Raw genomic sequence first — 26,963 nt, 5'->3', positions numbered from 1 at the left:
ACTCCTAGCCAATCCCATTTGGTTTGAGCAGGTGGATGGAGGAGCTTCTGAGGCAAATGGCGGCTTTCGCGTGAGCTCCGCAGAATTGCGGAGGGGTCTCCCTGCTGGGAGAGGTGCTGCTGACCCTCAATGCCATTTCGAGGGTCGTGCTTTGTCGGTGACCACCCCCCGGCTCTGCCCTGGCTATGATGGGTCGGGCAGGGCGTTCGGGTGGTCAGCTGGCTAGCGGGAAGCCGGGAACGCCGAGGACGCCGAGCACACCGAGCACGCCGAGCGCGGCTTGAGTATGGGAGCGCCGAACGCCGAACGCCATTCGCCTCTCGCTGGGCGCTGGGCGGAGAACGGAGAATGGAGCGGAGAAGGAGTAGAGGCAGGAGGCGAGGCAAGAGACGAGCAAGAGACGAGCGGAGGTATGCAGTGGGCGCTCATCTGGTTGTGGGCGCTCGTCTGGCTGGTGGGTGTGCCAGATGCTGAGCGGAGCGTCGGGCGCTGAGCTGAGAGATGAATGGCGAGAGGCGAGAGGCGTTGAGACGGAAAGATGGAGAGATGCGCGGAACCATGGTTGGTGATTAGCATGTTGGTGTGTTGCCGTGTTGCCGTGTTGCCGTGCTAGCCGTGGCGCTGGTCGGAAAGTCGGAGGACCGCCTCATTGTGTGGAGAGGAGAAGATGGGAGACTTAAACGAAGCGGCTGGTGGAGGGGGGAGCTGAGTAAAGCACTTTAGAACAAAGACAACTGCAATGGCAAACCTGAAATCTAGGTTGGAGCTTTAAACCTTTACCATCGCGTCCCTTGACTTTGCCTTTTAACATCTTTTAACATCTTGCTGTGCTGGCTCCTACACCATCTTGAGACCCTCCCCAGTGAAACCCAGATAGTCGACTAGCCCACTAACTCATCCTTTCCACCTAGGGTAAGGAAAATATCTACGACAAACTATGATACTATGATACATCTTCAGCACCTGTAACCAACTAATTTTGCCCCTATGATTTTATTCTTATGCACACGAAGTCGGATTTACTGCGGCTGCGGGAGTCCCCTCTCTCGCAGGTTTGGCCTCCTGCCCTCTCGAGGGCCCACCTTGAGGACGGGTTTATTAACCCAGAGAGGTGGAGGAAGCGCAAATTAAGGGTTTTTTTTAGTAAAGAGTTTTTTAAGGGTCTATAGGGGTTCCAGGGTTGGGGGGTGGGTGGATCAGGTCAGGAGTGATGATAGAGCCAGGTCACTAGGTGTGGTCGCGAGGGGACGGAGTGGAAGGGAGGAGGAGAGGGAGGATATCGTTCCAATACAGGGCTCTTTGATTCCAACGGTCGTAGGGAGGGGCAGGTGCGAGGACAGATTAAGAACTCGTAGTCGGTTGGGAGACCGTGGTTGTTGGTCACACCCGGTCGCTTGTACCAACCCCCGCGTACTAGGTGGTCAGGAGCTGCAGACCCAGGGCCTGAGGCTGTTGTTATGCAATGCGAGGTCTGTTGTTAACAAGGCCCCCCTCATTTTTGACCTAATTCTTGAGGGGGAGCCAGACCTTGCAGGAATAATGGAGACCTGGTTGGGCCACGAGGGAGGTTTACCCCTCGTGGAAATGTGCCCACCAGGTTACCGAGCATTTCACCAGCCTCGGGCCCAGGGAAGGGGCGGTGGGGTAGCAGTGATTATTCGGGAGGACTTAGAGCCGAGGGAGTCCACTGTGCCGCAGACATCCGGGTGTGAGTCCCTTATCGTGAAGTGGGGCCCTGGGAGACAGTTGGGCCTGCTGATAGTATACCTGGCTCCTCGCTATACATCAGCGGCCCTGCCTGAACTCCTCGAGCTAATCGCTTCGGTGGCGGTTGAGACCCCCAAACTTTTAGTGATGGGGGATTTTAACCTGCCATCGGTGGGAGAAGCGTCCGAGTGGGTTCGGGAGTTCATGGCTTCCATGACAGCCATGGACCTGACTCAATTGATCCAGGGCCCGACACACGAGGGAGGCCACACGCTGGACCTTGTTTTTGTCTCTGGCCAGTGGTTGAGTGATCTGGGAGTAGGGGATTTAACCATCACTCCCCTGTCATGGTCAGATCACTCACTTCTCCGGCTTGACTTCCCTGGTGTTACCCCCCGCTGCAGGGAGGCGGAACTGGAAGACATCAGATGGTTCCGCCCCAGGCGCCTGATGGAACCAGATCGGTTCCAGATGGAGCTTGGGCCACCTCCTGTAGCCCTGACCCGCCCTCGGGTAGAAGACCTGGTGGTCGCGTGGAATAATGCGACTACCGGGGCCTTAGACCGAGTGGCGCCTTTGCAGCCTCTCCGGCGGCAACGATCCACCCTGGCCCCTTGGTTTACCGAGGAGCTAAGGGTGATGAAACGCCACAAGAGACGCCTAGAGAGTCGTTGGAGATCCTCTCGTTCCGAATTTGACCGAGCACAGGTACGAACCCATTTAAGGACGTACCTTGTGGCATTGAGAGCGGCCAAACGTCAATATTGTGCCGCTCTCATTGCATCCGCAGAGAACCGCCCTGCTGCCCTGTTTCGGGTGTCCCGCTCCCTTCTGTTTCAGAGGCCGTGGAAGGCCCCTTTACAGGGCAGGGCAGAGGAATTTGGGAAATATCTGCAGAATAAAATCGCTCAAATCCGGAAGGAATGGGTCCCTTTCAGTGGTCTAGCGGAGACGTCCGAGGCGAGTCTTGAGAGACCATTCTGGTTTGAAAGCCAGATAATCTACCATGTTTCCCTGAAAATACAACATGTCCCGAAAATAAGGCCAAGCTTGATTCATATGCCCTAAATATACGCCGTACCCCAAAAATAAGCCCTAGGGAAGGGGTGGGCATGGCCAGCACAGGAGGCAGCCCTTTCCTTCCCCAGTCACCTCATGAAGGTTCAGCCCCTTAATTGCTGCTCGCTGATCAACTGAGCCAGCGAGGGCTGCGCAACTCGGCCCAGATTTCCAGAGCACCTTCCCAGCTGCCGGCCTCCTCTCCCTTTTCCTACCAATCATTCTTTACCTGGGATCGCAGCACAGACCCCCCCCCCAAAAAAAATACTCCATCCGAAGCCTTCAGCCTTGCAATCCTGGGAGAGGTGTCTGTGCTGCGACCCCAAAGAAAGAACAATGTGTGTGTGTGTGTGTGTGTGTGTGTGTGTGTGTGAGAGAGAGAGAGAGAGAGAGAGAGAGAGAGAGAGAGAGATCCAATCCAACCTTGAAGATTTTTCCAGTGCTGGCAGCAATGATCTCTCCATTGTCGTCATCCCCTCTCTCACACACACAGAGGTCCCTCGCCCCTGCCCAACCCTCCCAAGGAAGCCACATCCCTTCACAAACTTACTTTCCAGCTCTATTCTTCACTGTCACATGCAGGGCAAGAAAAGTAGTGTTTGGACTATGGTAAAAAAAACCTTCCAACATCACGAGATTTTTTTTTTCATGAGAAGTTGGAAGGTCTGAACTACCGGTATTTTTTTTTTTACCGTTGTCCCAAAGCAGTGGTGGGTTTCAAAATTTTTTAGAACCTCTTCTGTAGGTGTGGCCTGCTTTGTGGGAATGGCTTGCCAGCCATGTGACTGGTTGGGAGCGGTTTGGCAGTCATGTGACTGGATGGGAGTGGCTTGGCAGTTATGTGACTGGGTGGGCGTGGCCAACTTGTAAAATGTGGTGAAACTCACTTAACAACGCTCTTGCTTAGCAAGCAAAATGTTGGCTCAGAAACTCTGGCATTTGAAGCACGCCAGTCTTAACGCTGTCAAGTTACAAGACCCTTGCACCCCTAACCCTTTAGAAAAATAACCCAGGGATGTTCAAACTTGACAGCTTTAAGACTTGTGGACTTCAACTCCCAGAATTCCTCCTCCAGTCATGTTGGCTCAGAAACTCTGGCATTGAAGTTTGCAAGTCTTAAAGCTGTCAAGTTACAAGACCCTTGCACCACTAACCCTTTAGAAAAATACCCAGGAATGTTCAAACTTGACAGCTTTAAGACTTTAAGGTTAAGATAGGACTCTTAGAAGTGGGCGGGGTGATTGGTGAGCCTCAATTGGGTGCAAAAGCAGCTGTGATTCTTGCTGTTTCTTCTCCCCCCCTTGCCGGGCATGGCAGGGCTTCCTGCCCCTCACTTAGCCACCCGCCCCCTTTATGGATGCAATTTGTGGGTGGCAGGTGGGGCTTGGGAGAAGCAAGATGCACATTTGGAAAATGCATGGCTGGGGTGGAGGAGTGGCCTTTCTTAACAAGCTTCAAACTGTAGCTGCTGCTGCAAGCCTGGATTCTCCGCACGAGCACTGGAAGTCCAGTACTCCTTCCCCACCCAGTCAGCCTGCACTCTCCTTTCACTCCAGGCACCAATTCCCCCAGCGCTTGATGTGTGCAACTCCCCAAATTTTTAAAGAGTTAGAGCTGCGGGGAGGAAAGACACACTCATCCCTGTTTCCCTCTATGACTGCCTTGAAAAATCCTCCCCTCACAATCACATGCCTGCAGTCAGAGCCAAGCTTGGAGCAGCACCAACAGTTTAGATCTTGTTAAAGAGGACTGCTCCTCCACTGCATTTTCCAAATCTGGCTCTGGCTGCAGGCATGTGATTGTAAGGGCAGGCTTTTTCAAGTTCAGTCATAGAGGGAAACAGAGATGAGTGTGCCTTGCCTCCCCACAGCTCTAACTCTTTTTGGGAGATTTTGGGATGTAGCACACATGGAGTGCTGCGGGAATCAGTGTCTGGGGAGATTTGTTGTTGTGCTGGTGAGTACTTATGGACCGAGTAGGGTTTTTGCTTCCACCCCATCCTGATCCAGCTCGATGCAGACAGCCCAATGGAGGCGGGAAATGGGGAGTTTCCAAATGGGCCTTCTTTGGGCCTCAGGGACCACAGGGAAGACAGTGGGAAAGGTAGGCAAGTGTGCAGGGCTTCAGGGATTATGGAGAAAGCAGTGGGGAAAGCAGGCAAGCATGTTGGGGCTGCCCAGTCATGGGGAAGTGAGCAGTGGAGGACTTCACAAGTGGGCCTGGTCACGGGAAGGCCGCGTGGAAGGCAGGGAATGATGGCAAGGCTGTGTGCCATGTGCTGTGTGCTGCATGGAAGGGAGTAAGGGAGACAGGTTGGGATAGTTGGTGGTGGGGAAGGGGCAGATAGCTAGGCTGCAATTTATAGGCTTACTTGGCAGGCAGATCAGGGTTGCTCAGTTGGGGTGCAGTGCTTCAGGCAGGCAAGCTGCAGAGCAGAGACTGTGCGCAAGGACCCACACAATAGAAGTGAGGAGTGACTGGGCAGGGTGAGCAAGCAGGCGGGCAGGGTGAGCGAGCGGCAAGTGGGCGGGGTGAGTGAGCTGTGATCAGGTGACCAGACAGGGGGTGGAACCAGCCAGAGATTGCTAATGGTTTGGTGATCTAGGCCAAATTTCCTCTATCATGTGAAGCAGCTGAATACCACCTCTGGATAAATGGGAAACTCATTAAATTTGCAGATGACACCAAGATGGCACGAGTAGCCAACTCTCCAGAAGATAAGCTTAAGATACAGAAGGCTCTTGGGAGATTTGAACTTTGGATACTATCTAACAAAATGAAATTCAATGATGAAAAAAGTAAGATTCTACATTTAGGCAAGAAAAACAAAATGCACAAGTACAGTATAGGTGGTACCTCACTCAATAGTAGTAACTGTGAGTAGAATCTTGGAATCCTAGTGGACAATCATTTAAACATGAGCCAGCAGTGTGCTGCAGCTGCCAAAACACAACCAACACAGCTCTAGGCTGCATAAACAGAGGGATAGAATCAAGATCATGTGAAGTGTTAATACCACCTTATAATGCCTTGGTAAGACCACACTTGGAATACTGCATCCAGTTTTGGTTGTCACGATGTAAAGAAAACCTCTAGAAAGAGTGCAGAGAAGAGCAACAAAGATGATTAGGGGATTGGACCTAAAACGTATAAAGAATGGTTGCTAGAATTTGGTATGTCTAATTTAATTAAAATATGGACTGGGGTGGCATGAGAGCAGTGTTCTGATATCTCAAGGTTTGCCACAAAGAAGAGGGAGTCAAGCTATTGTCCAAAGCCTCTGAGGGCAGGACAAGAATCAATGGATGGAAACTAATCAAGGAGTGAAGCAACCTAGAAATAAGAATACATTTCCTGAGAAATGTAATCAGTGGAACAACTTGCCTCCAGAAGTTGTGAATGCTCCAACACTGGAAGATTTTAAGAAGAGATTGGACAACCATTTGTCTGAAATGGCATAGGGTTTTCTGCCTAAGCAGGATATTGAACTAAAAGACCTCCAAGGTCCCTTCCAACTTCCATTTCATTCCATTCCATTCCAATGTTTTGTCTTAAATTCCTTGTACAAATATATGCCCATCCAAAGGAAATAATTGTCTCTTTTGACAGAAAATGTATTTTTCTCAGTACCTAAACTAGTGACATGATGGCAAATGCATGTGACTTTGTGGCATTAATCAATTAGATTGTAGAGAACAAAATAAGAAATTGTCACCTGATACTGATGGTGTCTTCTCAAATTATCTGCTGCACGTCTCTGAAAATGAAAAACATGTCATAAACTGGCACATAAGAGCAGACATAATGATCAATAGGTCCCATACATTTTCCTGAAAATTGAGTTGGCATGCTGAGCAGTGGTGTGGTGGTGCTTCTCCTGCCAACGAAAAGCTGAATTTATTGCTAAAGCAGGTTTCTTGGCAGCCAGCTTCCTAGATCAAATAGAAACAGCTAGGGAATGACCAAAGATGACTCTTAGATGACCGTGTGTGCTCCTGGGGAATCCTGGATGTTGCAATTCCTGGTAAGAACAGTCAGTCTGTCTGACAGTCAGTCTTACCGGTCTATTTTTTAATTGTTCAGTTTTTAAAGTACATGTTGGCTTTTAACTGCATGTTTCAAAGTTATTTTCTTTTAATTTGGTTCTTATTTTTAAACTTAACCTGATTTACTCTAGCCTCCTGCTGGATTTTAACATCTTATCTGGCTGTGAACTACTTTTGCTTTCCAAATGGAAGTTAACAGCAACTTTCTGAATAGTGAAACTAACCAGATTGGATTTACCTCTACAGCAGGGGTATCAAACTTGATTTCATTGAGGGCTGCATCAGGGCTGTGGTTGACCTAGGGGAGCCTGGTTGGCATGGCCAAAAAGGGTGGGCATGGCCAGCTTGATGCCGCTCACTGGGCATAGCTGACTGGGTGTGTGTGGCTGACTTGGGATGGCTGACTCAGGATGGAACAAGTAATACTGGGACAATTTGGTGCCCCACAAGCTCACCTCCCCAAATTGGTGGCAGCCAAGTGTATGCGCATGCATACACACACATTCCAAGTTTGGGGACTTGTTCTGACCCCCCTTCCTCGGTTGCCCACACAGCACACACACTCCGGAACAGTACAAGGGAACAAGGTTTATTACACCAACAGACAAGAGGTTTTGTGGCAGCAAGCCACCAAGACAGAACTCACAGAGATAAAACACACAAAAGCAGCTATCCAGCTTGCCAGGATCCCAGACTAGAGTTGCTGGCTTAAGTCCTTTGTTGATTGCTACGCAGAGCCTCTCCAGAGTCAACCCTTTTATAACCTAAAAAGGGCGTCTCCCAAACAGCACCTGAGAGCTCTTTACTGCCTATAATTACGCCCACGCTCCTTGCGTCTGTGGGCGCGCCGGAAACGGGCATCTAGAAACGCCCTGCTAAGTCCTGAGTCACTGTCCTCTCCGCTGCTCCAAGGCAGGGCATCGGGAATCCTCCTCCTCTGGCTCTCACCGCTGCTCCATGCCTCTGGCTCCACCTGGTGGCCGACCAGACTCTTGGATTCCTGCTCAGCCTCCGAATCCTGTCCAGGATCGCCCATCTCCTCTGAAGCTGATTCGTATGGAGTATCACTCTCGGAGTCTGGTGACAGCGGCACCGGCTGGGCCACAACACTATCCCTCACCGCAGGGCCCTTCCCCCGGGCCTGACGCTCGGGATGCGGTCGGGAGGGAAATCGTCCATGATAGGCCCGCACCAAAGCTGGAGCATGCACAGCCGTCGCATCGGTCCAGGTCCCCCCGTCCGAGTCCTCATCCGCCCAGTCGACCAAATACTGGAACCGACCCTTGAGCCATCTCGAGTCACGGATCCGGGTCACTCTGTGCGATGGCCGTGCGTGCACCTCAGGCAACGACGGCAGGGGCGAAGAGGGACGTCAGAGAGGACAATCCGACCGCTCAGGGATCAGGAGCGAGCGATGGAACACCGGGTGTACTCGCATCGAGCGCGGGAGGGTCAGGCGATAGGCCACCGGATTGATAACGGCCTCCACAGGGAACGGCCCCAGATACCGGTGGTCCAACTTCCTCGTAGGCCGGTGGGACAGAAGATGCCGCGTGGACAACCACACGCGATCACCCACGGCCAATTCCGGCACCGCACGGCGAGACCTGTCCGCCACCCGCTTGTAATCCTCCTTCGCCTGATTCAAGTAGCGGCGCACCATCTGGTGAACCGCCTGAAGCTCAGAGAGGAAATCCTGCGCTGCGGGGACCGGAGAGTCCACGGGGGTGAGAGGGAAAAAACGAGGGTGGTACCCGACGTTCGCCATGAAAGGCGTCGTCCGTGTGGAGGAGTGCTGCGAGTTGTTGAACGCAAACTCCGCCACGGCGAGGTACTCCGCCCAATTGTTCTGCTGCTGGTTCACGAAGCAGCGCAGATATTGTTCCAGAATCCCAATCACCTTCTCCGTCCCTCCATCGGTTTCGGGATGGTGCGCCGAGGACAGACAAACTTGAACGTCAAGAGCGGCCATCAGCCCTTTCCAGAACTGGGCCGTGAATTGTGTACCACGATCGGAGACGACCCGGTCAGGTAGGCCGTGCAGCTGGAACACGTGCTGGATGAACATGCGGGCGGTGGCGCGGGCTGTCGGCAATCTCCGGCATCGAAATGCGCCATCTTGGTGAGCATGTCCACCACCACTAGGACCGTAGTGAAACCGGACGACGGAGGCAGTTCCGTCAAGAAGTCCATGGACACAGCTCCCCAGGGTCTGTCCGGGGTCGGCAATGGCTGTAGCAAGCCTGGAGAAACTCCCGTCGCTGATTTGGCCTGTCGACACTGCACACATGACGTGACGTACGTCTGCACGTCGTGTCGCAGGCGAGGCCACCAAAACGTACGGGAAACCAGGTGCAAAGTTTTGAACAGGCCAAAGTGTCCCGCTGCCGGAGTGTCATGACATTGGGAGAGAACCAATCCACGGAGTGGTCCTGCAGGCACGTAGAGCCGATCCCGATACCTCAAAAGGTCCTCGTCAAAGGTCCACGGGAATGTCGGCCCTACCTCTGCCCACCATTGTTCCACCCACTCGTCGTTTCGCTGCACATTCCGTATCAACGACCGTTATTCCACGGGTTCCTGGATTACAGCGAAGGACTCGACGGGTAGGACCGTCCAGGGGGGCAGTGAGTCAGCAGGGTCTGAGTACTCCGGCTTTCTGGACAGGGCATCCGCCCTCTGGTTCAAGGCACTGGGGATATACGTGACCTTGAAGTGGAACCACTTCAAAAAACAGAGACCACCGGATCTGGCGTTGATTGAGCTTCCGCGCTGTTGTCAAAAACTCCAGATTCCGATGGTCTGTCCGGACTTCGACCTGATGCCTGGCCCCCTCCAGGTGATGTCGCCAGGCTTCGAATGCCGCCTTAATAGCCAGCAACTCCTTCTGCCAGATGGTATAATTGCGCTCGGAAGGATTGAGTTTCCGAGAGTAATAGGCGCAAGGGAAAAGGGTGCCATCAGGGGTGTGAGCCTGCAATAACACCGCCCCCACCGCGATGTCGGACGCATCCGCCTCGACTACAAAGGGGCGATGGGGATCAGGGTGTTTCAAGATCGGCTCCTTTGTAAAAGCGCGCTTCAAGGCCACGAACGCTTGTTGTTCCGTGGATCCCCAGTGAAACGGCACTTTCTTTTGCAGGAGCCGAGTGAGGGGCGCGGTCAAGAAAGCAAAGCCGGGGATGAAGGACCGGTAGTAGTTGGCAAACCCGAGGAGTCTCTGAACGTCTTTCATCCGTCGAGGAGATTGCCAACTTCGTAATGCCTCCACCTTGCCTGGCTCCATCGCAATTCCTCCAGGGGATATACGGTGCCCCAGGAACTCGATGGTGGTCTGCCAGAACTGACACTTCTCCAGCTTGGCAAACAAGCGATGCTTTCGAAGGCGCTGCAAGACCTGACGCAAGTGCTGTTGATGATCCTTCCGAGACGTAGAGTAGATCAAGATGTCGTCCAGGTAGATGACGACAAACTGATCCAAAAGGTCCCAAAAGATATCATTCATAAAATGTTGGAAGACAGCTGGGGCATTGGTCAACCCGAACGGCATGACCGTATACTCAAAATGTCCGTATCGGGTGCCAAAGGCTGTCTTCCATTTGTCCCCCGCCCTGACTCGGACCAGATTGTAAGCTCCACGTAAGTCCAGTTTTGTAAACACTGCGGCCTCCCGGAGCCGCTCCAACAACTCGGGAATCAGAGGCAACGGGTAGCGATTACGGATCGTGATGGCGTTCAAGCGCCGGTAATCGCAACAAAGTCTTAGATCCCCGGTCTTCTTTTTGACGAACAAAACCGGGGCAGACAAGGGCAAAGACGAAGGCCGGATAAAACCCCGGGCAAGGTTCTTGTCAAGGAAGTCCCGCAATGCGGCCAACTCCGGTTCAGAGTATAGGCGGCCCGTCGGGAGTTTCGCATCAGGTACCAGGTCAATGGGACAGTCGTAAGGCCGGTGCAGTGGCAGTTGATCCGCCTCCTGCTCGCTAAACACGTCCGCGAACTCTGCTAAATCCGGCGGCACTGTCACCTCGGCCGAACTGGGCACCTGAGCCGTGCAAACATGACGGGTGTGGTCCACGCATTGCAAGGACGGGAACGAGATGCGGTTCTGCGACCAGTGGATCTGGGGATCGTGCGCCCGCAGCCAAGCCAAGCCCAACACCACGGGGAAATGCAGACACGAAGCCACGTAAAATTGAATGGCCTCCTCATGCTCCCCGAGGATCAGGCACAAAGGCTGCATGGCGTTCTTGATGGGCCCAGACAGAAGCACTCGGCCGTCAATGGTCTCCACTCGCATCGGAGGGTCTACCGGGCACAGAGGGACGTGATATTTCGTGACAAACGCTGCATCCATAAAAATCGTGGTAGCCCCGGAATCGACCAAGGCATGGGCTGGAATTCCCTGCGGACTACCCGACAAGAAAATGTGCGCTGCAAGAATCAGATGTCGTGGAGGCCCCTCAGCCTCTGTTCCAGCCTGTGCCCGACCCGAAGTCTCCCTCAGATCGGGCTTTCCCCGTTTCCCGAGACGGAGGTCCGTCGTTGAGGGGAGGCCATAGACCGTGCAGCCCCTCTACCTCCCTTCTTGGGGCAACCCGTAGCCAGATGTCCCGGATCCCCACAGTAAAAACACAACCCCCCTGCACGCCGTCTCTCCATCTCCGTGCGTGACAAGCGGGGTCTGGCTGCACCCAACTCCATGGGCTCCTCCCATGGGACAGGAGTCTCTCATGGAACTGGTACTCTCAGAACCTTCCGGGACGCTCGGCGAGGCCTCCACCTCTGCAGCCGGCCGTCAATCCGGAGGTATAGATGAACCAACGCGTCAAACATTGGAGGCCTGTCCACTCTCACCAGCTCATCCTGCAGGTCCTCTGACAGACCATCCTGAAAAGCATCCATAAGGGCTGGCTCATTCCACTCAGAGTCCTGACTGAGCAGCCGGAACTCGGTAACGTAGTCCAGTAAAGAACCACGCCCTTGGTGCAACTCTTTCAGGAGTCTGGTGGCTGTTTCTCCTTTGATGGAGTCCTCAAACGTCAGCCGAAGATGAGTGCAAAAACCCTGGAAGTCATCCAGCAGGGGGCTCGGCTGAGACAGCAAAGGCATAGCCCACCGTGCTGCTGTGCCTGAGAGCAAGCTTATCACAAAGCCCACCTTCGTCTGGTCGGTGGGAAAGTCCTCCGCTCTCAAGGCAATGAACAACCGGCATTGGCCCAGGAACACCGAGAAAAGTTTCGGACTGCCATCAAACCTATCCGGCATGGCCACTGGGCATTTCCTTTGTTGCTGCTGGAGGGGTGGGGGGTTGGCAGGAGCAGACAGCTGTGCAACTTGCGCTGTTAGCAGGGCAAGTTGCTGTGCGAAGAGAGCATTCTCCGCCTGAAGTTGCTCCATCATAGCTGAATGGAGATACGTTTGGGGTAGCAATCAATCTGTTCTGACCCCCCTTCCTCCGTTGCCCACACAGCACACACACTCCGGAACAGTACAAGGGAACAAGGTTTATTACACCAACAGACAAGAGGTTTTGTGGCAGCAAGCCACCAAGACAGAACTCACAGAGATAGAACACACAAAAGCAGCTATCCAGCTTGCCAGGATCCCAGACTAGAGTTGCTGGCTTAAGTCCTTTGTTGATTGCTACGCAGAGCCTCTCCAGAGTCAACCCTTTTATAACCTAAAAAGGGCGTCTCCCAAACAGCACCTGAGAGCTCTTTACTGCCTATAATTACGCCTGCGCTCCTTGTGTCTGTGGGCGCGCCGGAAACGGGCATCTAGAAACGCCCTGCTAAGTCCTGAGTCACTGTCCTCTCCGCTGCTCCAAGGCAGGGCATCGGGAGTCCTCCTCCTCTGGCTCTCACCGCTGCTCCATGCCTCTGGCGCCACCTGGTGGCCGACCAGACTCTCGGATTCCTGCTCAGCCTCCGAATCCTGTCCAGGATCGCCCATCTCCTCTGGAGCTGACTCGTATGGAGTATCACTCTCGGAGTCTGGTGACAGCGGCACCGGCTGGGCCACAACAGGGACTATTATTCAGATAGGAAGGAGAGGGCCTTCTCCCCAATCCCAGGTATGATTGTCAGTTTCTAAGCTTTTATCCAGATGTGCGTGCGCACACACACACAACACACCAAAGGAAACATTCTTATCCCAATCCCAAATAGCATTGGCGTTTCCCTGTCTGGTGCACCCTCCCAACAAAGGAGGAGACAGAGGACGTCCCTGCTGTATGTGGAAACACAGAGGAGAAAGGTTTCAGGAAGCAGTTTTCTCCGACTTCTGCCTTGACAGATCTCTGGAGAGCAAGAAGAGGCAGCAGGGTAGCAGTGCTCCTGGTCCTGCGTGAGGGAATCTCTTGTTTCCAATTATCAGTGGTAAGGATGCCAGCTTGTTTGGGCAGCCTTTCCTTATGCTGCTCCCCCACCATCCCCTCCTCCACTCCAGAGATCTTTCAAGGCAGAAGTTGAACTCAGAGAAAACTGCTTCCTGCAAACTTTCACTGCATCAGCATTATGGTTGCCCTCAAAGGGCCAGTTGCATGTAACACTATTGTATCATATTAGTTCAGGAGTGTATTACCAGGATTAACATTTCAAATATGAACAAACATTTCAAATAAATCTGCAAAAATGAATTTAAAACAAAGAACATACATAAGCTTTTTAGGTATTTTTCTGTCATGCTGTTTTGTCCAAGCCGGATGTTTGGCATCCTTTATTGGCTACAAGTTCATCCATGTTTGGAATTAGGTTCTGAACTGTGGAAACTCTCAGGATAGAGTAGAAGTGTGCATCAGTGAGCACACTTCTGTGTGCGCTTTTGTTCACCCTCATCATGGAGAAAAGTTGCTTACACTGGTATGTAATTCCAAACATGCACAGCATTCGAGCAGCACGCAGGCAGAGTTAGGGCATCATTTCAGGGATGAAGCTGGTCAATTGTGTGGGCCCTACAAAATCATATTTTGCCTTAAGTGTGCTGTTACATTGGAGTTCAGCTCCATCGGCATCAGAGGTGGGTTCTGGCATATTGCCGGTTCGTTCATGGGCATGCCGGGCATGGACGTGCTTGATATGCATTGCACGTGCATGTGCAGTGCAATAAAAATTGTTCTGCGCATGCACAGAAGCAAAAAACAAGATGGTGGTGCCTATCGCACCGCCTGGAGAACCAGTTCGGGGGCGTGGCAGTCCTGGGTCGCTGCTGGTTCCAGTGACCCAGGCCACCAAACCACTACCGGTTTGACCGAACTGGTCTGAACCAGTAGGCAACCACCACTTTTCCAAATCAACTGCAAATGCTCAGTTTATCAACAAAATCTGAGATCACACCGGTGGTGACTTGGCTGATGAGCATTTGGCAGCAGGGAAAGTGACACAAGTTTCCCTGAGTCTTCCACCGTCGGAGCTTTACTTGAAAGGCTTTCACTGCACCGTACACAGAGGTGGTATTCAGCCAGTTCTCTCTGGTTCGAGTGATGACTGATGGAGGCTTTGCCCACCCACCCCGATGTAATATGTGAGCAGTACGCATGCACAGAAGGCAGTGCATATGTGCAGACATGGCGTGCGCTCTCATTTGCAAACAGGTGGGGAAGATAAGTGAATCCCACCTACGATTATACATGTCCGTGATCTTACGGTCCCGTCCCTGAAGCTGAAGGTTTAGTGCAGTGAGATGTTTTGTAATGTCACACTGAAAAGCTAATTCACACAGTATCATTACACAGTATTGCGGAGTCTTTTCCTTTGCTTTCAACGAACTCACAGATTTCCATATACAACTCAAAAAAATCTATTGAGCACTTTTTCTCTACTTCTGTGCACTTCTGAGCACTTTTTTATACTTCTGTGTGATAGAGCAGATCACCAAGTTCCGAATTTATTTCCTCAAGAAAAGACTTAAACTGATGATTTAAACCTCTAGCTCTATAAAGTTAACTGTCTTTGATACAGTGTTCATTACATGTTCTATCTTCAGGGCTTTGCCACATAGTGTTTCCTGGTGTATAATGTAGTGATATGCTGTCAGCTCACCTGTGTAATTCTCACTCTTCATCTTCTCTTGCATTCTTCCCACTAATTCACTCTTTCCTCCTCACACAGAAGGTGCTCCATCTTTTGTCAGTCCTGTAAGTTTATCCCAGGGCAGTTTCATGCCATTTACACCTTTCCATATTGCTTCAAATATGTTTTTTCCTGTGGTAGTGCCATGCATTGATTGCATATCTTCTGGTTTTCTGTCATTCATAAAGTTGCATCCACTCCACAGATAAGATTGTCAGTATTGATGTCAGTGCTCTCATCCTCAGCAAGGGAATAGGTAATAAAATCTTTTCCCTTTTCAATCAGTTGTCCTTGTAAATTAGTGGCAAGCTCACATATCTGATCGGCAACAGTATTTCTGCTTAGGCTTACATTCAAAAATGCTTGCTTTTGATTGCACACTTTAATCATGTAGCACTTCAAAATTTCTCCTAACACTCTGTAAATGGCAGGCTGATTTAGCTATCTCTTCAGCCACTATAAAATTAGCTTTCACAGCAGCTTCACTTTGTGACTTTGCTTTTATGAACATGTCCTGCTGTGACATCACTCTTTTTCAACTCTTCCACCTTCTTTTTTTTTCTTTTTTTTCTCTTTATTCTATTTTGGATTTTTTTTTTAAAGTGACCAGATTTGAATACATTTATTTTGAATGAAAATGATTTGCAAAATATTTTCTATCAATTTTTCAACAACTGCCCACATTTTTAAACAAGTGATCCAATTAAAATTGTTTGATTTTCCTGATTTCTTTATAATTTTTAACCAACAAAGCTTATCATTTTTAGTATCAAAAGTTGGCAATATATTAAAAAAATGCTTGCCTTTGATCAGGTCTATAAAGATTGCAATTTGTAATGTTGTATTAAGAGTAGAATGCCATTTGTGCATAAGACAAGAGTTTTACATTATATAAAAGAAATCATACTGACTTTAAATGAAGCAGAGGGTCACCATTCTTCTGGGGTTAATTAATCATTGATGAGATATACGTAACCAATGGAAAGGAATTATTATTTGAATATTATACCAAATACTTTGCCCCCTCCCCTCCCCCCGTCTTAACTCAGACTCCCAAACCTTCGATTGTACTATGAAGCTGCGGTACTAACGCATGTAGCAGATTGGTTTGGGAAAACAAAAATGGAACTGCTGAATATAGAAGGCCATGATCTTGTTCTGGGATGGCATGCATATCTTTTTTATGAAGATAGGGTGGATAAAGTGTTTAACAATCATGTTCTCCGAAGTGCCTTGATGAGAATATGGAAGAAGCACCGGCCCAATTGGGATTATAAGATACCGCTTTGGTTGGATCTTGCAGACACCATGGGAATTATGAATACTAAGTCACTCGGGGATTGTTTATATAAAGATGTGCTTATCGCTGATGGGGACGAATGGAAGCTGAAAACTTTGGAACAGCTGTTGGAAGAAGGAATTACTTTAAATTGGTTACATTACATACAGCTACAGAAGAGATGGGAAGAAGATCGCAGGGTCGGTTTTATGGATAAAGAAGTGGAACTGATTAAGCAGATAAAAGAGACTGGCCCAAAACAAGTTAAAAGAATATATAATGTACTGTTAGAAAGAGACTCAGAAAGTGAATTGGTTAAGGATTGTATGATTAAATGGGCTCAGAATTTTGGTGAAGTGGTTATGTTGGAAACCTGGGAAAAAATATGGGTTCAGAATGTTAAATTTACACAGTCACAGAATTTAAGGGAGAACTTTTATAAAATGTTTTACAGATGGTATTTAGATCCTAAAAAATTATCATGCATGTACCCAAATGTTCAACCAAAATGTTGGAGATGCGGGTGTCTAGATGCTACCTTTTTTCATGTATGGTGAACTTGTAACAAGGTTAAAGCTTTTTGGATAAAAATATGGTGGGTTATGCAGAATGTATTTAAGAAAAGAATACAATTCACTCCGCAAATGTTTTTATTGGGTATAGTTAAGGATTTCACCAAAGGGGAAATAAAATTGGCCTTGCATATGGTTACAGCAGCTAGGTTGTTGATTGCGCAACATTGGAAAAAAGATTTTTTACTGACAATTGATCAATGGATTCAGAAGGTGGCGGGGTTCGCCGAAATGGCAAAAACTTCAGCTTTCTTAAAAGCTCAGAAACAGGAAGATTATACACAGGAATGGGTAAGATGGATTGATTATATACAGAATAAATACCAGACTAGGAGTTATTATGTAGCCTTTAGGTAAGAATGTTTAGATTGATAGATGATCAGAGTAAATAATATATGGGATGTTTGGAATTGTTAGAGTGGTATATAGCGGAAGTCAGGGGGGTGGGTTTGTGTGGGAGGTGGGGGAGGGTTAGGGTGGAGGGCGGGGTAATATATATGTATGAATAAATTAGAAGATGGGATTAACGAAACATTGTTATTTTAGGAGAAATTTATATTAAGAGTTATAGATGTCAAATTAACTTAGAAAATGGGATCAATGTGCTATTATTAATCTAAGAGAAATTTATATTGTGTTTGTTGGGAGGAGAGGGGCTACAATTCGAGTAATTAACTCTTCCACCTTCTTTAGCTTCTGGTGTATGTCCATGTTTTTGTACTTGTCCTGATGTTTTGTCTAATAGTTCTGTCTCACATTATATTTTTTAAATACGGCCACAGTAGCTAGGCAAACAAGGCACACTGCCTTATCTTCAATGTTAACAAACAGGTACTCTGATTCCCACCTCTTTTGAAAACACCTGTTTTCAAAGTCTACTTTCTGTTTGGCCATTTTGGGGGGTTTAAATGTCAGCACATGGGTATTCACAACAGATGTTGTATATATGTAGTATGAGACTGCACAGAAAGCTCAAAGCTCCAGGTGCTGCTTGAGGCAAGCAGTTGTGAGCGCTCTAGGTATCCACTCTGGAGGCTCAGTAGGATGCTGTGAGTCCAGATATTTTGAGCAGGTTTAGCAACATCACAGCATCTATGAAGAGAAAGCAAGTGGCTGCAGCCCTCTTTGATATAATTGAAATTATATATTTTATACAGAAAAGCTCCTGGATGGATGGAGGGGGAAAATCAGTAATCCACCATCACTCCAAAGCTGGTTTAGCAGCCACAAGGTCTGTCACTGCGTTAAATTGTTTGCTAGCCTGAACTGACGAATTGAAACGAAATAGTTAAACTGAAAGAGTTACTGCGCAGGTCATAAGGTCTTATCTGACAATGATGTACTGCGCATGCTTATCTTTTCTATTACTTCACATTCCAGACTCTTCTCTTCCCTTTTGATCTTTGTCCGTCTGCCAGGAAACTGGGAGACAGAATTGCTTTTATCAAAATGTAACAATTAGTTAGTTTTGTTTTATTTCCATTTATTATTTTTGTATTAAAGTTTGTTTATTAATTAGAATATGTTTTTCCAGAATTTTTTATTTCTTTTCTTCGCACCTTAAAGAATATGCCTGTTTGGAAACAGCCGCGATCTAAGACCTCATTTAGTTCAGGGTGAAATAATTCTTCCCCTGACAATTAATGGTAGCAGAGAGATGGTTATAATTTACGGCTGTTTTCTTCAAGCTTCTTCAAAGCCAGAAGAGGAGTAAGGAAGAGGGGGTGAGAGGCTCCGGAGGCCCCAGAGACATCAAAGGGCTTAAGGGGAGCAACGGGACGCAACAGGACACTGGAGTAATCAGCTGATAGGTGGGAAGGGCTGGGAAGCAGCCAGAGGCAGAGGCAGCCGGAGGATCAAAGGGAGATGGCTGCGGCGGCAGACGAAGGGAGGGAGCCGCAGCCAGGGACTCCTGGGTTATTTTATCATTCCTGGCTGCTCCCATACCCCTCCAGGGCCCTGCTGACTCTAATGGGAGCTAAGCAGCTGGGCCAAGAATACCCCCCCCCATCCATCGGGGGGGGGGGCTGTATCCACCTGGAAACAGCTGAGCTGAACTTTCATCTACCCTCCACCATTTTTGCTACCTTTGCCTTCCCCCTACCACCTGGGATATTTAATCATTTCTTACCCTCCCCACCCCTGCCTCCAAGCACCAAGTACCACCTGGACACTGGAATATCCCCTACCCTCCATTGAGACTCTTCTATTTATTAACTTTCTACCCTCCACTCCACTGAGACTCTATTAACTACTAACTTTGCATCATCTGCACCCCTACCCTACTGGGACTATTACAACGTTTTAATTTATTCGAGGTCTGACCTGCTCCGCCTGCGGGAGGCCCCTCTTTCGCAGGTATGGCCCTTGGCTCTCTCAAGGGCCAGCCTTGATGACGGGTTTGTGAACCCCGAGAGGTGGAAGAAGAGGAAGCTGAGGGGCTTTTTAGCCAAATGTTTTATATTGTTTTTAGGGGGTTCTGGGAAGGGAGGGGGGGATAACCAGGCCAGGAGGGAAGCCAGTGCCAGACGAACAGGTGAGTCCAGGAGGGAAGTGAGCGGAATGGGGGGGGTGAGGGAACAAGCTATTCCAGTAGAGGGTTGTTTTATTGCAACGGTCGCGGGGAGGGGGGGATGCGAGGACAAGAGAAGATCACAAGGTCGGTTGGGAGACCATGGCTGCTGGCTACGCCCGGTCGTTTGTACCAACCCCCGCAACCTAGGTGGTCGGGAACTACAGAGACAGGGCCTGCGGCTGATGCTTTGCAATGCAAGGTCCGTGACCAATAAGGCCCCCCTCATTAATGAGTTGATCTCCGAGGGGGAGCTGGACCTTGCAGGAATAACGGAGACCTGGTTGGGTCGCGAAGGTGGTTTACCCCTTGTGGAAATGTGCCCACCAGGTTTCCATGCATTCCATCAGCCTCGGGCCCTGGGTAAGGGTGGAGGGGTGGCGGTAGTTGTACGGGATGGTCTAGAGCCGAGGGAGTTCACTGTTCCTCAGATATCCGGGTGTGAGTCACTTGGTGTGAAATGGGGCCCAGGGAGGCAGTGGGGTTTGTTGATTGTATACTTGGCTCCTCGCTATACGTCAGCAGCCCTGCCCGAGCTCCTCGAGCTGATCTCGGAGACGGCGGTGGAGATCCCCAAACTTTTAGTTATGGGGGACTTCAACCTGCCGTTGACGGGAGCAGCATCCGAGGTAGCTCGGGAGTTCATGGCTTCCATGACAGCCATGGGCCTGACCCAACTAATTCAGGGCCCCACACACGAAGGTGGTCACACACTGGACCTTGTTTTCGTATCTGAGCAGTGGACGAGTGATCTGGGAATAGGGGATTTAGATATTACCCCCCTGTCATGGTCAGATCACTCATGTCTCCGGCTAGACTTCCCTGGCGCTACCCCCCATTTCGTCCAAGCTGGTACCGCCCCAAGCGCCTGATGGAACCAGATAGGTTCCAGACGGAGCTTGGGCCATTACCTGTAGCCCTGACCCGCGCTCAGTCGGAGGACCTAGTGGCCGCCTGGAATAGGGCGACGGCTGGGGCCTTGGACCGGGTTGCGCCTTTGCGACCTCTCCTACGGCAGCGACTCACCCGGGCACCTTGGTATACCGAGGAGCTCAGGGTGATGAAGCGCCATAGGAGACGTCTAGAGAGCAGGTGGAGGTCCTCACGCTCCGAGTCTGACCGAACACAGGTAAGAGCCTATTTACGGACCTACCTTGTGGCATTGAGAGCGGCCAAACGTAGACATTGCGCCGATCTTATTGCGTCTGCGGATAACCGCCCTGCCGCCCTGTTTAGGGTGACCCGCTCCCTCTTGGTTCAGGAGACGCGGGGGGCACCCTTACAGGGAAGAGCAGAGGAGTTTGGAGAATATCTACAGAACAAAGTCGCTCAGATCCGAAGCGGATGGGCCCCCTCCAGTGGTCTGGACGGGCCGTCAACAGCGAGTCTTGTGAATCCACTCTGGGAGGAGTTTGACTCTGTTGCCCCCGAGGATTTAGACAGGTTGCGTGGACGGCTGCGACCCACCACATGTTCATTGGACCCGTGTCCCTCCTGGTTGGTACTGGCATCCTGGGAGGTGACACGAGGCTGGCTTCTGGGCCTGGTGAATGCCTCGTTGGGGGAGGGATACTTACCATCTGCCTTTCTGGCGAAGGTTGTTGAGAATGTGGTGGCGCAGCAATTTCCACGTCACCTTGATGAATCCGACTATCTAGACCCACGCCAGTCCGGATTCCGACCCGGACACAGCACAGAGACAGCCTTGGTCGCGTTGGTCGATGATCTCTGGAGGGCCAGAGATAGAGGTTATTCCTCTATCCTGGTCCTATTAGACCTCTCAGCGGCTTTTGATACCATCGACCATGGTATCCTACTGCGCTGGCTGGAGGGGATGGGAGTCGGAGACACCGTTTGGCGGTGGTTCGGCTCCTACCTCTCCGGCCGGATGCAATATGTGTTGACGGGGGGGCAGAGATCGACCCTGAGGCCACTCTCCTGTGGAGTGCCGCAGGGGTCGGTCCTCTCGCCCCTTCTGTTCAATACATATGTGAAGCCGCTGGGCGAGATCATCCGTGGTTTTGGGGTTGAATACCATCTGTATGCTGACGACACTCAGCTGTACATTTCAACCCCGAGCCACCCCAACGAGGCTGTTGAAGTGATGTCCCGGTGTTTGGAAGCCGTCGGGGTCTGGATGGGGGACAACAGACTCAAACTCAACCCCTCCAAGACTGAGTGGCTGTGGCTACCGGGGCCTCGGTTCAGCCAGCTGACCCCATCGCTGGCCATAGGGGGCGAGCAATAGCCCCCTGTGGAACGGGTGCGCAATTTGGGCGTCCTCCTAGATGCCCGGCTGTCAATGGATGACCATGTGGCAGCCGTGGCAAGGGGGGCGTTCCACCAGGTTCGCCTGGTGCGCCAATTGCGCCCCCTTCTGGACTGGGATGCCCTACGCACAGTCACTCACGCACTGGTGACGTCTCGCCTAGACTACTGTAACGCTCTCTACATGGGGCTTCCCTTGGGACGCGCCCGGAGACTGCAGCTAGTCCAGAACGCGGCCGCGCAGGTTGTCATGGGGAGCTCTAGATACTCCCATGTAACACCTCTCCTGCGCGAGCTGCACTGGCTACCTGTAGTTTTTCGGGTGCGTTTCAAGGTCCTGATTACCATCTTTAAAGCGCTCCATGGCACAGGACCTAGTTACTTGCGGGATAGCATCTTCCCACATACATCCCTTCGGCCAATCCGCTCTCACAGGGAGGGGCTTCTCCAGGTGCCGTCCACTAGGCAATGCCAGCGGGCGACGCCAAGGAGTAGGGCCTTCTCTGTGATGGGCCCAACCCTCTGGAATGACCTCCCCCCCGATATCAGAACCACCACAGACTTCCGCTCCTTCCGACAAAAATTGAAGACTCACCTGTTTCGATTAGCTGGCCTGGCATAATTATAATTGTGACAACTGTTACCTCCTGGAAACATATTCTTACCTGGTTATTTATAGGGTACGGTTTTAAATTTAACTGATTTTAGGGTTTTTAGAACCAGATTTATATTCTTCCGTACAGTTCTTTTTAAATTTTTAACCTCCTCCTTATGTGTATTTATATCTGTATTTATATTTGTATTTGATACTTATTGTTTGTTGTGTGGACTGTACACCGCCCCGAGTCCTTTTCGGGAGAGGGGGCGGTCTAGAAATTCGAAGAAAATAAAAATAAATAAAATAAATAAAAGCTATCTTTAAGAGATAACCGGCTAGGCTACCTAGCCATGCCAAGAAAGAAAAAGAGAAAACGCAGACTCGGAAGGATCCATTCCCTCAGACACAGAAATGCAAGACTTCTCACGCTGGCTTCTAACTTCCCAAACTCCAGTAACTGGACTGGATGAAGACCCTGCTGTGGGGGAAGGAGCTACAGGAGGTGAAATCTATGGACTGAGGTCAGTAAATCTCCCTTCTCATTATGAAAGCTCCCAAATACCTCCAAGAGATTATAACATATTAAGGACAAAGCCAAAACTTTCCACGTTACCAGAGCAACCTCACTCCCAAACTCTTGGAGATTATGAAACAATTGATGTCTGGCCAAAGCCTTCGCGGCAACTGCCGGCAGAGGAAAAACACCCCCACGCAGAAAGTGAAACTTATGAATCCTTCTCAGGCACTGGGGAAGAAATGCAAAGCTATCGTGACCAGATAGAGCGTTTTGAAAAATATGCCAGAGAAGCTAGAGAATATTATGAAAGATGGGAAAGAAGTAGGAGGGGTTTCCCCACTCCCAAAATGTCTGAGGACGCCATCTCCTCACCAGTCATAAACCTCACCGCACGTCACTGGTGTGTGTGTGTGTGTGTGTGTGTTGTATTTGTTCTGATAAATAAATAAAGGGAGACTAGTATAGATCTCTTTCAACCTATTTAGGTCTCATCAGCTAGCCATACCCTTACTGGGAATCGAACCAGGGCTTGCATATTAGGCCGATGTAATTGCCACAGGCTCTCTTCCTTATCAGCTAGGCCAGGGAAATAGGTATGTTACATTATAGTGGCAATTACATCAGCCTAATATGCAATACAGCCCTGGTTCGATTCCCAGTAAGGGTATGGCTAGCTGATGAGACCTAAATAGGTTGAAATAGATCTATACTAGTCTCCCTTTATTTATTTATCAGCACAAATACAACACAAATATAAAAAGGCAACATTAAAAAATAAAAATATGGTTTTCTGCCTGGATGGTCCTCTGTAATGAGCCGAAGGACAGAAAGGGGGAGTAGTGAGCTCCCTCCCATATTTGGGCATACCAGGGGTTGTAACACAAATACGTACGTACGTACGTACGTACGTACATACATACATACATACATACACACACACTCACACACACATATATATAATGAGTAGAAATAAATGGGAACAGTAGGACAAAGACGGTAGGCACACTGGTGCACTTATGCACTATCGCCTCTTACAGACCTCTTAGGAATGGGGTGAGGTCCATGATGGACAGTTTAAGGTTAAAGTTTTGAGGGTTTGAGGATGTAACAACAGAGTTGGATAGTGCATTCCAGGCATTGATCAGTCTGTTGCTGAAGTCATATTTTCATATTTCGAGCGGTTTACTTTGAGTTTGTATATTGTTTGCCCATGTATTATTGCGGTTGAAGCTGAAGTAGCCGTTGACAGGTAGGACATTGTAGCAGACAATTTTGTGTACTAAGGTTTGGTCAGACCGTAGGTGGCATAGTTCTAGGTTGTCCAGGTCCAAAATTTCAAGGTTATTGGCATAAGGTATTCTATTGCAAGTAGAGGTAAGTAAGTAAGTAAATCTTTATTACGGTTAAAGACCAGCAATACACATTAGTTTTTACAATATGTTAAAAAGTACTGACATTAAGATATAATTTAAAAGTATTGACATTAAATGTGGAAAATAACATAAGAGAAGGAGCCAACGTTGTAAAGTTACAACGTGCGGTCTCGACACTCCGAGACTGCCGTTGATACTTTTGCCACTGGACAGTCCATTTGCATCTAAACCGTCCCGCAGAGATGGTGATCAGGAAGACAAAGCCTTGCTGGTCTCAGGAACACTGCAAAGTCCCTGATTGACCCAAGGGAAGCTCTTCAAGCCGGTGGTAAACAGGCAGCCCCAGGCTGATGAAGTCGGGACGGCTCCGGAAGGAAGGAAGTGAAAAGAGAAAGTGAGTCCATCTGGTGAGGTATTTTTTCTATTTTGGGAAAGACTGCCCAAAGAAACTTTTTTAAAAAGCCAAATTAGATCCTTAAGCAAAAGAATTAAGCAGCAAAATTAACTTATATTGGATTGCTTTGGAAAGCTTTTTTTTTCTTTGTAACTATACTTTGTGGATTGAAGTGCTCACAACGTTTCTCGTTTCTCCTCTTAAAGTGAATGGATTAATTTTTTCTTCTTCTGCCTTTTGTTACTTTATTTTTTGACTTCTGGATTAAAACCAATGTAGCAACACTGCCACTCGGAGGTCAGAGGCTGAAGTTTTTGAAACAATGTATCTCTTCTTTTTTCATCTTTGATCTTACTGACTTTGTAGCTGAAGGGTTTGCAATTTGTTTACAGAAACTGATAAAGAGCCAAGGGCACGAATTGTTTTCACAGGTGCTTTTGAGAACTATTTTGGCAGGGGAGAGAAAGGGGAAAAAAACAGAACCCTTCTCCTTTAAAGAGCATAAAAGAACTTGTGTTTAATTCAACCTAAAATAAAAAATAAAAGAGGCCTGGAAGGCTAGAGTGGCAGTGGCTATTAGTTTTTTTTATCCTTCTTCTTTTTTGGAAACATGGATCAATATTCAGATGAGGAAACCTTAAAATTCCAAAATATCTTGGCTGGGATTCAAAATCTATTGGAAGGATATGAGAGAATTGAGAAGAAGTTGGAAAAACTAGTGTTCCTCACAGCAAAAGATGAAGGGGTTGGAGCCCCAAAAATTAAAGGAGAGAATGAAGACATAGAAGATAAAGACAAGACAATAGATGAATTTATTAATGGAGCAAATGTGGGTGAAAGTGGAATGAAGGGAATATGGAAAAGGGAATTCAACGAACTGGAGCTTTATCCCAGATTCCAAGATACAGAAGGGAAAAAAAGGGTAATGATGATGGATTTAAGAAGAGAAATTTTATTCAATATAGATGGGAGACCCCAGCCGGATTGGTGGTGAACTACCTGGGAGAAAGACATCGCCTCAACTCTGTCTGGAAGGCAAAAGATTTCTATAGCATAGTACTAAAGGCAGGATGCCCTCCATCTCCAGGTCCCAAAGAAAGAAAAGAGACAGAGGACCCCAGGCAGCAAGATAACCAGGCACAAACTGGGGTTTGTTGCAGGAAACAGAAGAAATTATGGAACAGAGACAAACCCATGCGGCTACTAAACGTAAAGAACAAGAATTAAAGTCTCAACAAGCCCAGATGACAATCCAAGATAATATAAACACGAGCACAGAAGCAGTGGGAGGAGCTAGACCAAAGGTGAAATCCCAGCAAGATTTCCAGGCAGCTCTTAAAAAGCTTCAGTGTGCTAAAGATGACAATTAAATTTCTAACATGGAATGTCAATGGCTTAAACTCACCACAAAAAAGGAAAAAAATATTTCACTACTTGAAACAATTTAAAAATGATGTAATTTGCTTACAAGAAACACACATTAGAACACAGGATCAGAAATACTTGATGAACGCAAGACTGGGATCGCATTTCATAGCATCTGCTCCGGAGAAGAAAAACGGTATAGTCATATATTTAAAAAAAGACTTAAAGGCTGAATTAATTGAAGCAGATCCTCAAGGTAGATATACTGCAATTGAACTATTAATAGAAGGTAAGAAAATATTCTTAACAGGAATATATGCTCCCAATCAACAACAAGAAAAAAATTATAAGTTGCTTCACACCAAATTAACACAATGGGGTTACAGATCCTGCGTTTTACTGGGCGATTGGAATGGAGGACTGGATCCTGTTCAAGACAAGAAGAGGCTTTTGCAAAATACCCAAACATGAACAAGATTATCTAAATCCTTTTTTGATATGATGGATGACTTTGAATTGAGAGATATCTGGAGAGAACGGAATGTTAAAGAATGGGATTTCACTTTCTTTTCCGATAGGCACCAATCCCTTTCCAGAATTGATTTTATACTAATTACAAATGATTTTTTTCCAGGGTAAAGAAGATTAAGATATGCCTGAGAACTTTAACAGATCACAACATGGTCTGGATGGAACTTGAATATGGAGACTGACCCAGGAGGTCTTGGAGATTAAATGAAAATCTATTTAGATATGAGGAAAAAATGTTACGGAAAGTAAAAAACTATTGAAAGAATATTTTGTTTTTAATATGCTTAAGGGGATATCTATGGAAATGGTTTGGGATGCAAGTAAAGCATAATGAGAAGCATTTTAATAAATCTGAATAATGTTCATAGGCACAAAGGGAGGAACAAAGGGAATTAGAGGAAGAGATTAAAAAAAAGAGCAGGAGTTAATGTCTAAACCAGATGATAAGAAGACAAAAGAGATAATTACTTTATTGGGAGGGCAGTTCAATATGTTAGTGTCGGACCAGATAGCCACTAGTTTTCTATATGCTAAACACAACACTTTTTGCAATGCCAATAAACCAGGTCGATGGTTAGCATATATGTTAAGGAAAAAACAAAGATCCCGT

At 48.5% G+C, this 26,963-nt stretch overlaps 1 protein-coding gene across 6 annotated transcripts in view; it reads right to left on the bottom strand.

The window, feature by feature from the left end:
- Positions 1-26,963, bottom strand: part of TRPC4 (transient receptor potential cation channel subfamily C member 4) — a 363,414-nt gene that overhangs the window by 39,745 nt on the left and 296,706 nt on the right. For all 6 annotated transcript variants that reach the window (XM_081936901.1, XM_081936899.1, XM_081936897.1 and 3 more), the window contains one exon: positions 6,482-6,523. In XM_081936901.1, the coding sequence (XP_081793027.1) occupies positions 6,482-6,523 (42 nt within the window). The remainder of the gene's footprint in view (positions 1-6,481; positions 6,524-26,963) is intronic.

The sequence above is a fragment of the Natrix helvetica genome, assembly GCF_964273705.1.
Source record: "Natrix helvetica genome assembly, chromosome: 1".
In the NCBI taxonomy this organism is placed as follows: domain Eukaryota; kingdom Metazoa; phylum Chordata; class Lepidosauria; order Squamata; family Natricidae; genus Natrix; species Natrix helvetica.
Note: the sequence above shows the minus strand (reverse complement) of the source record. Positions and strands in the feature narration are given on the sequence as shown.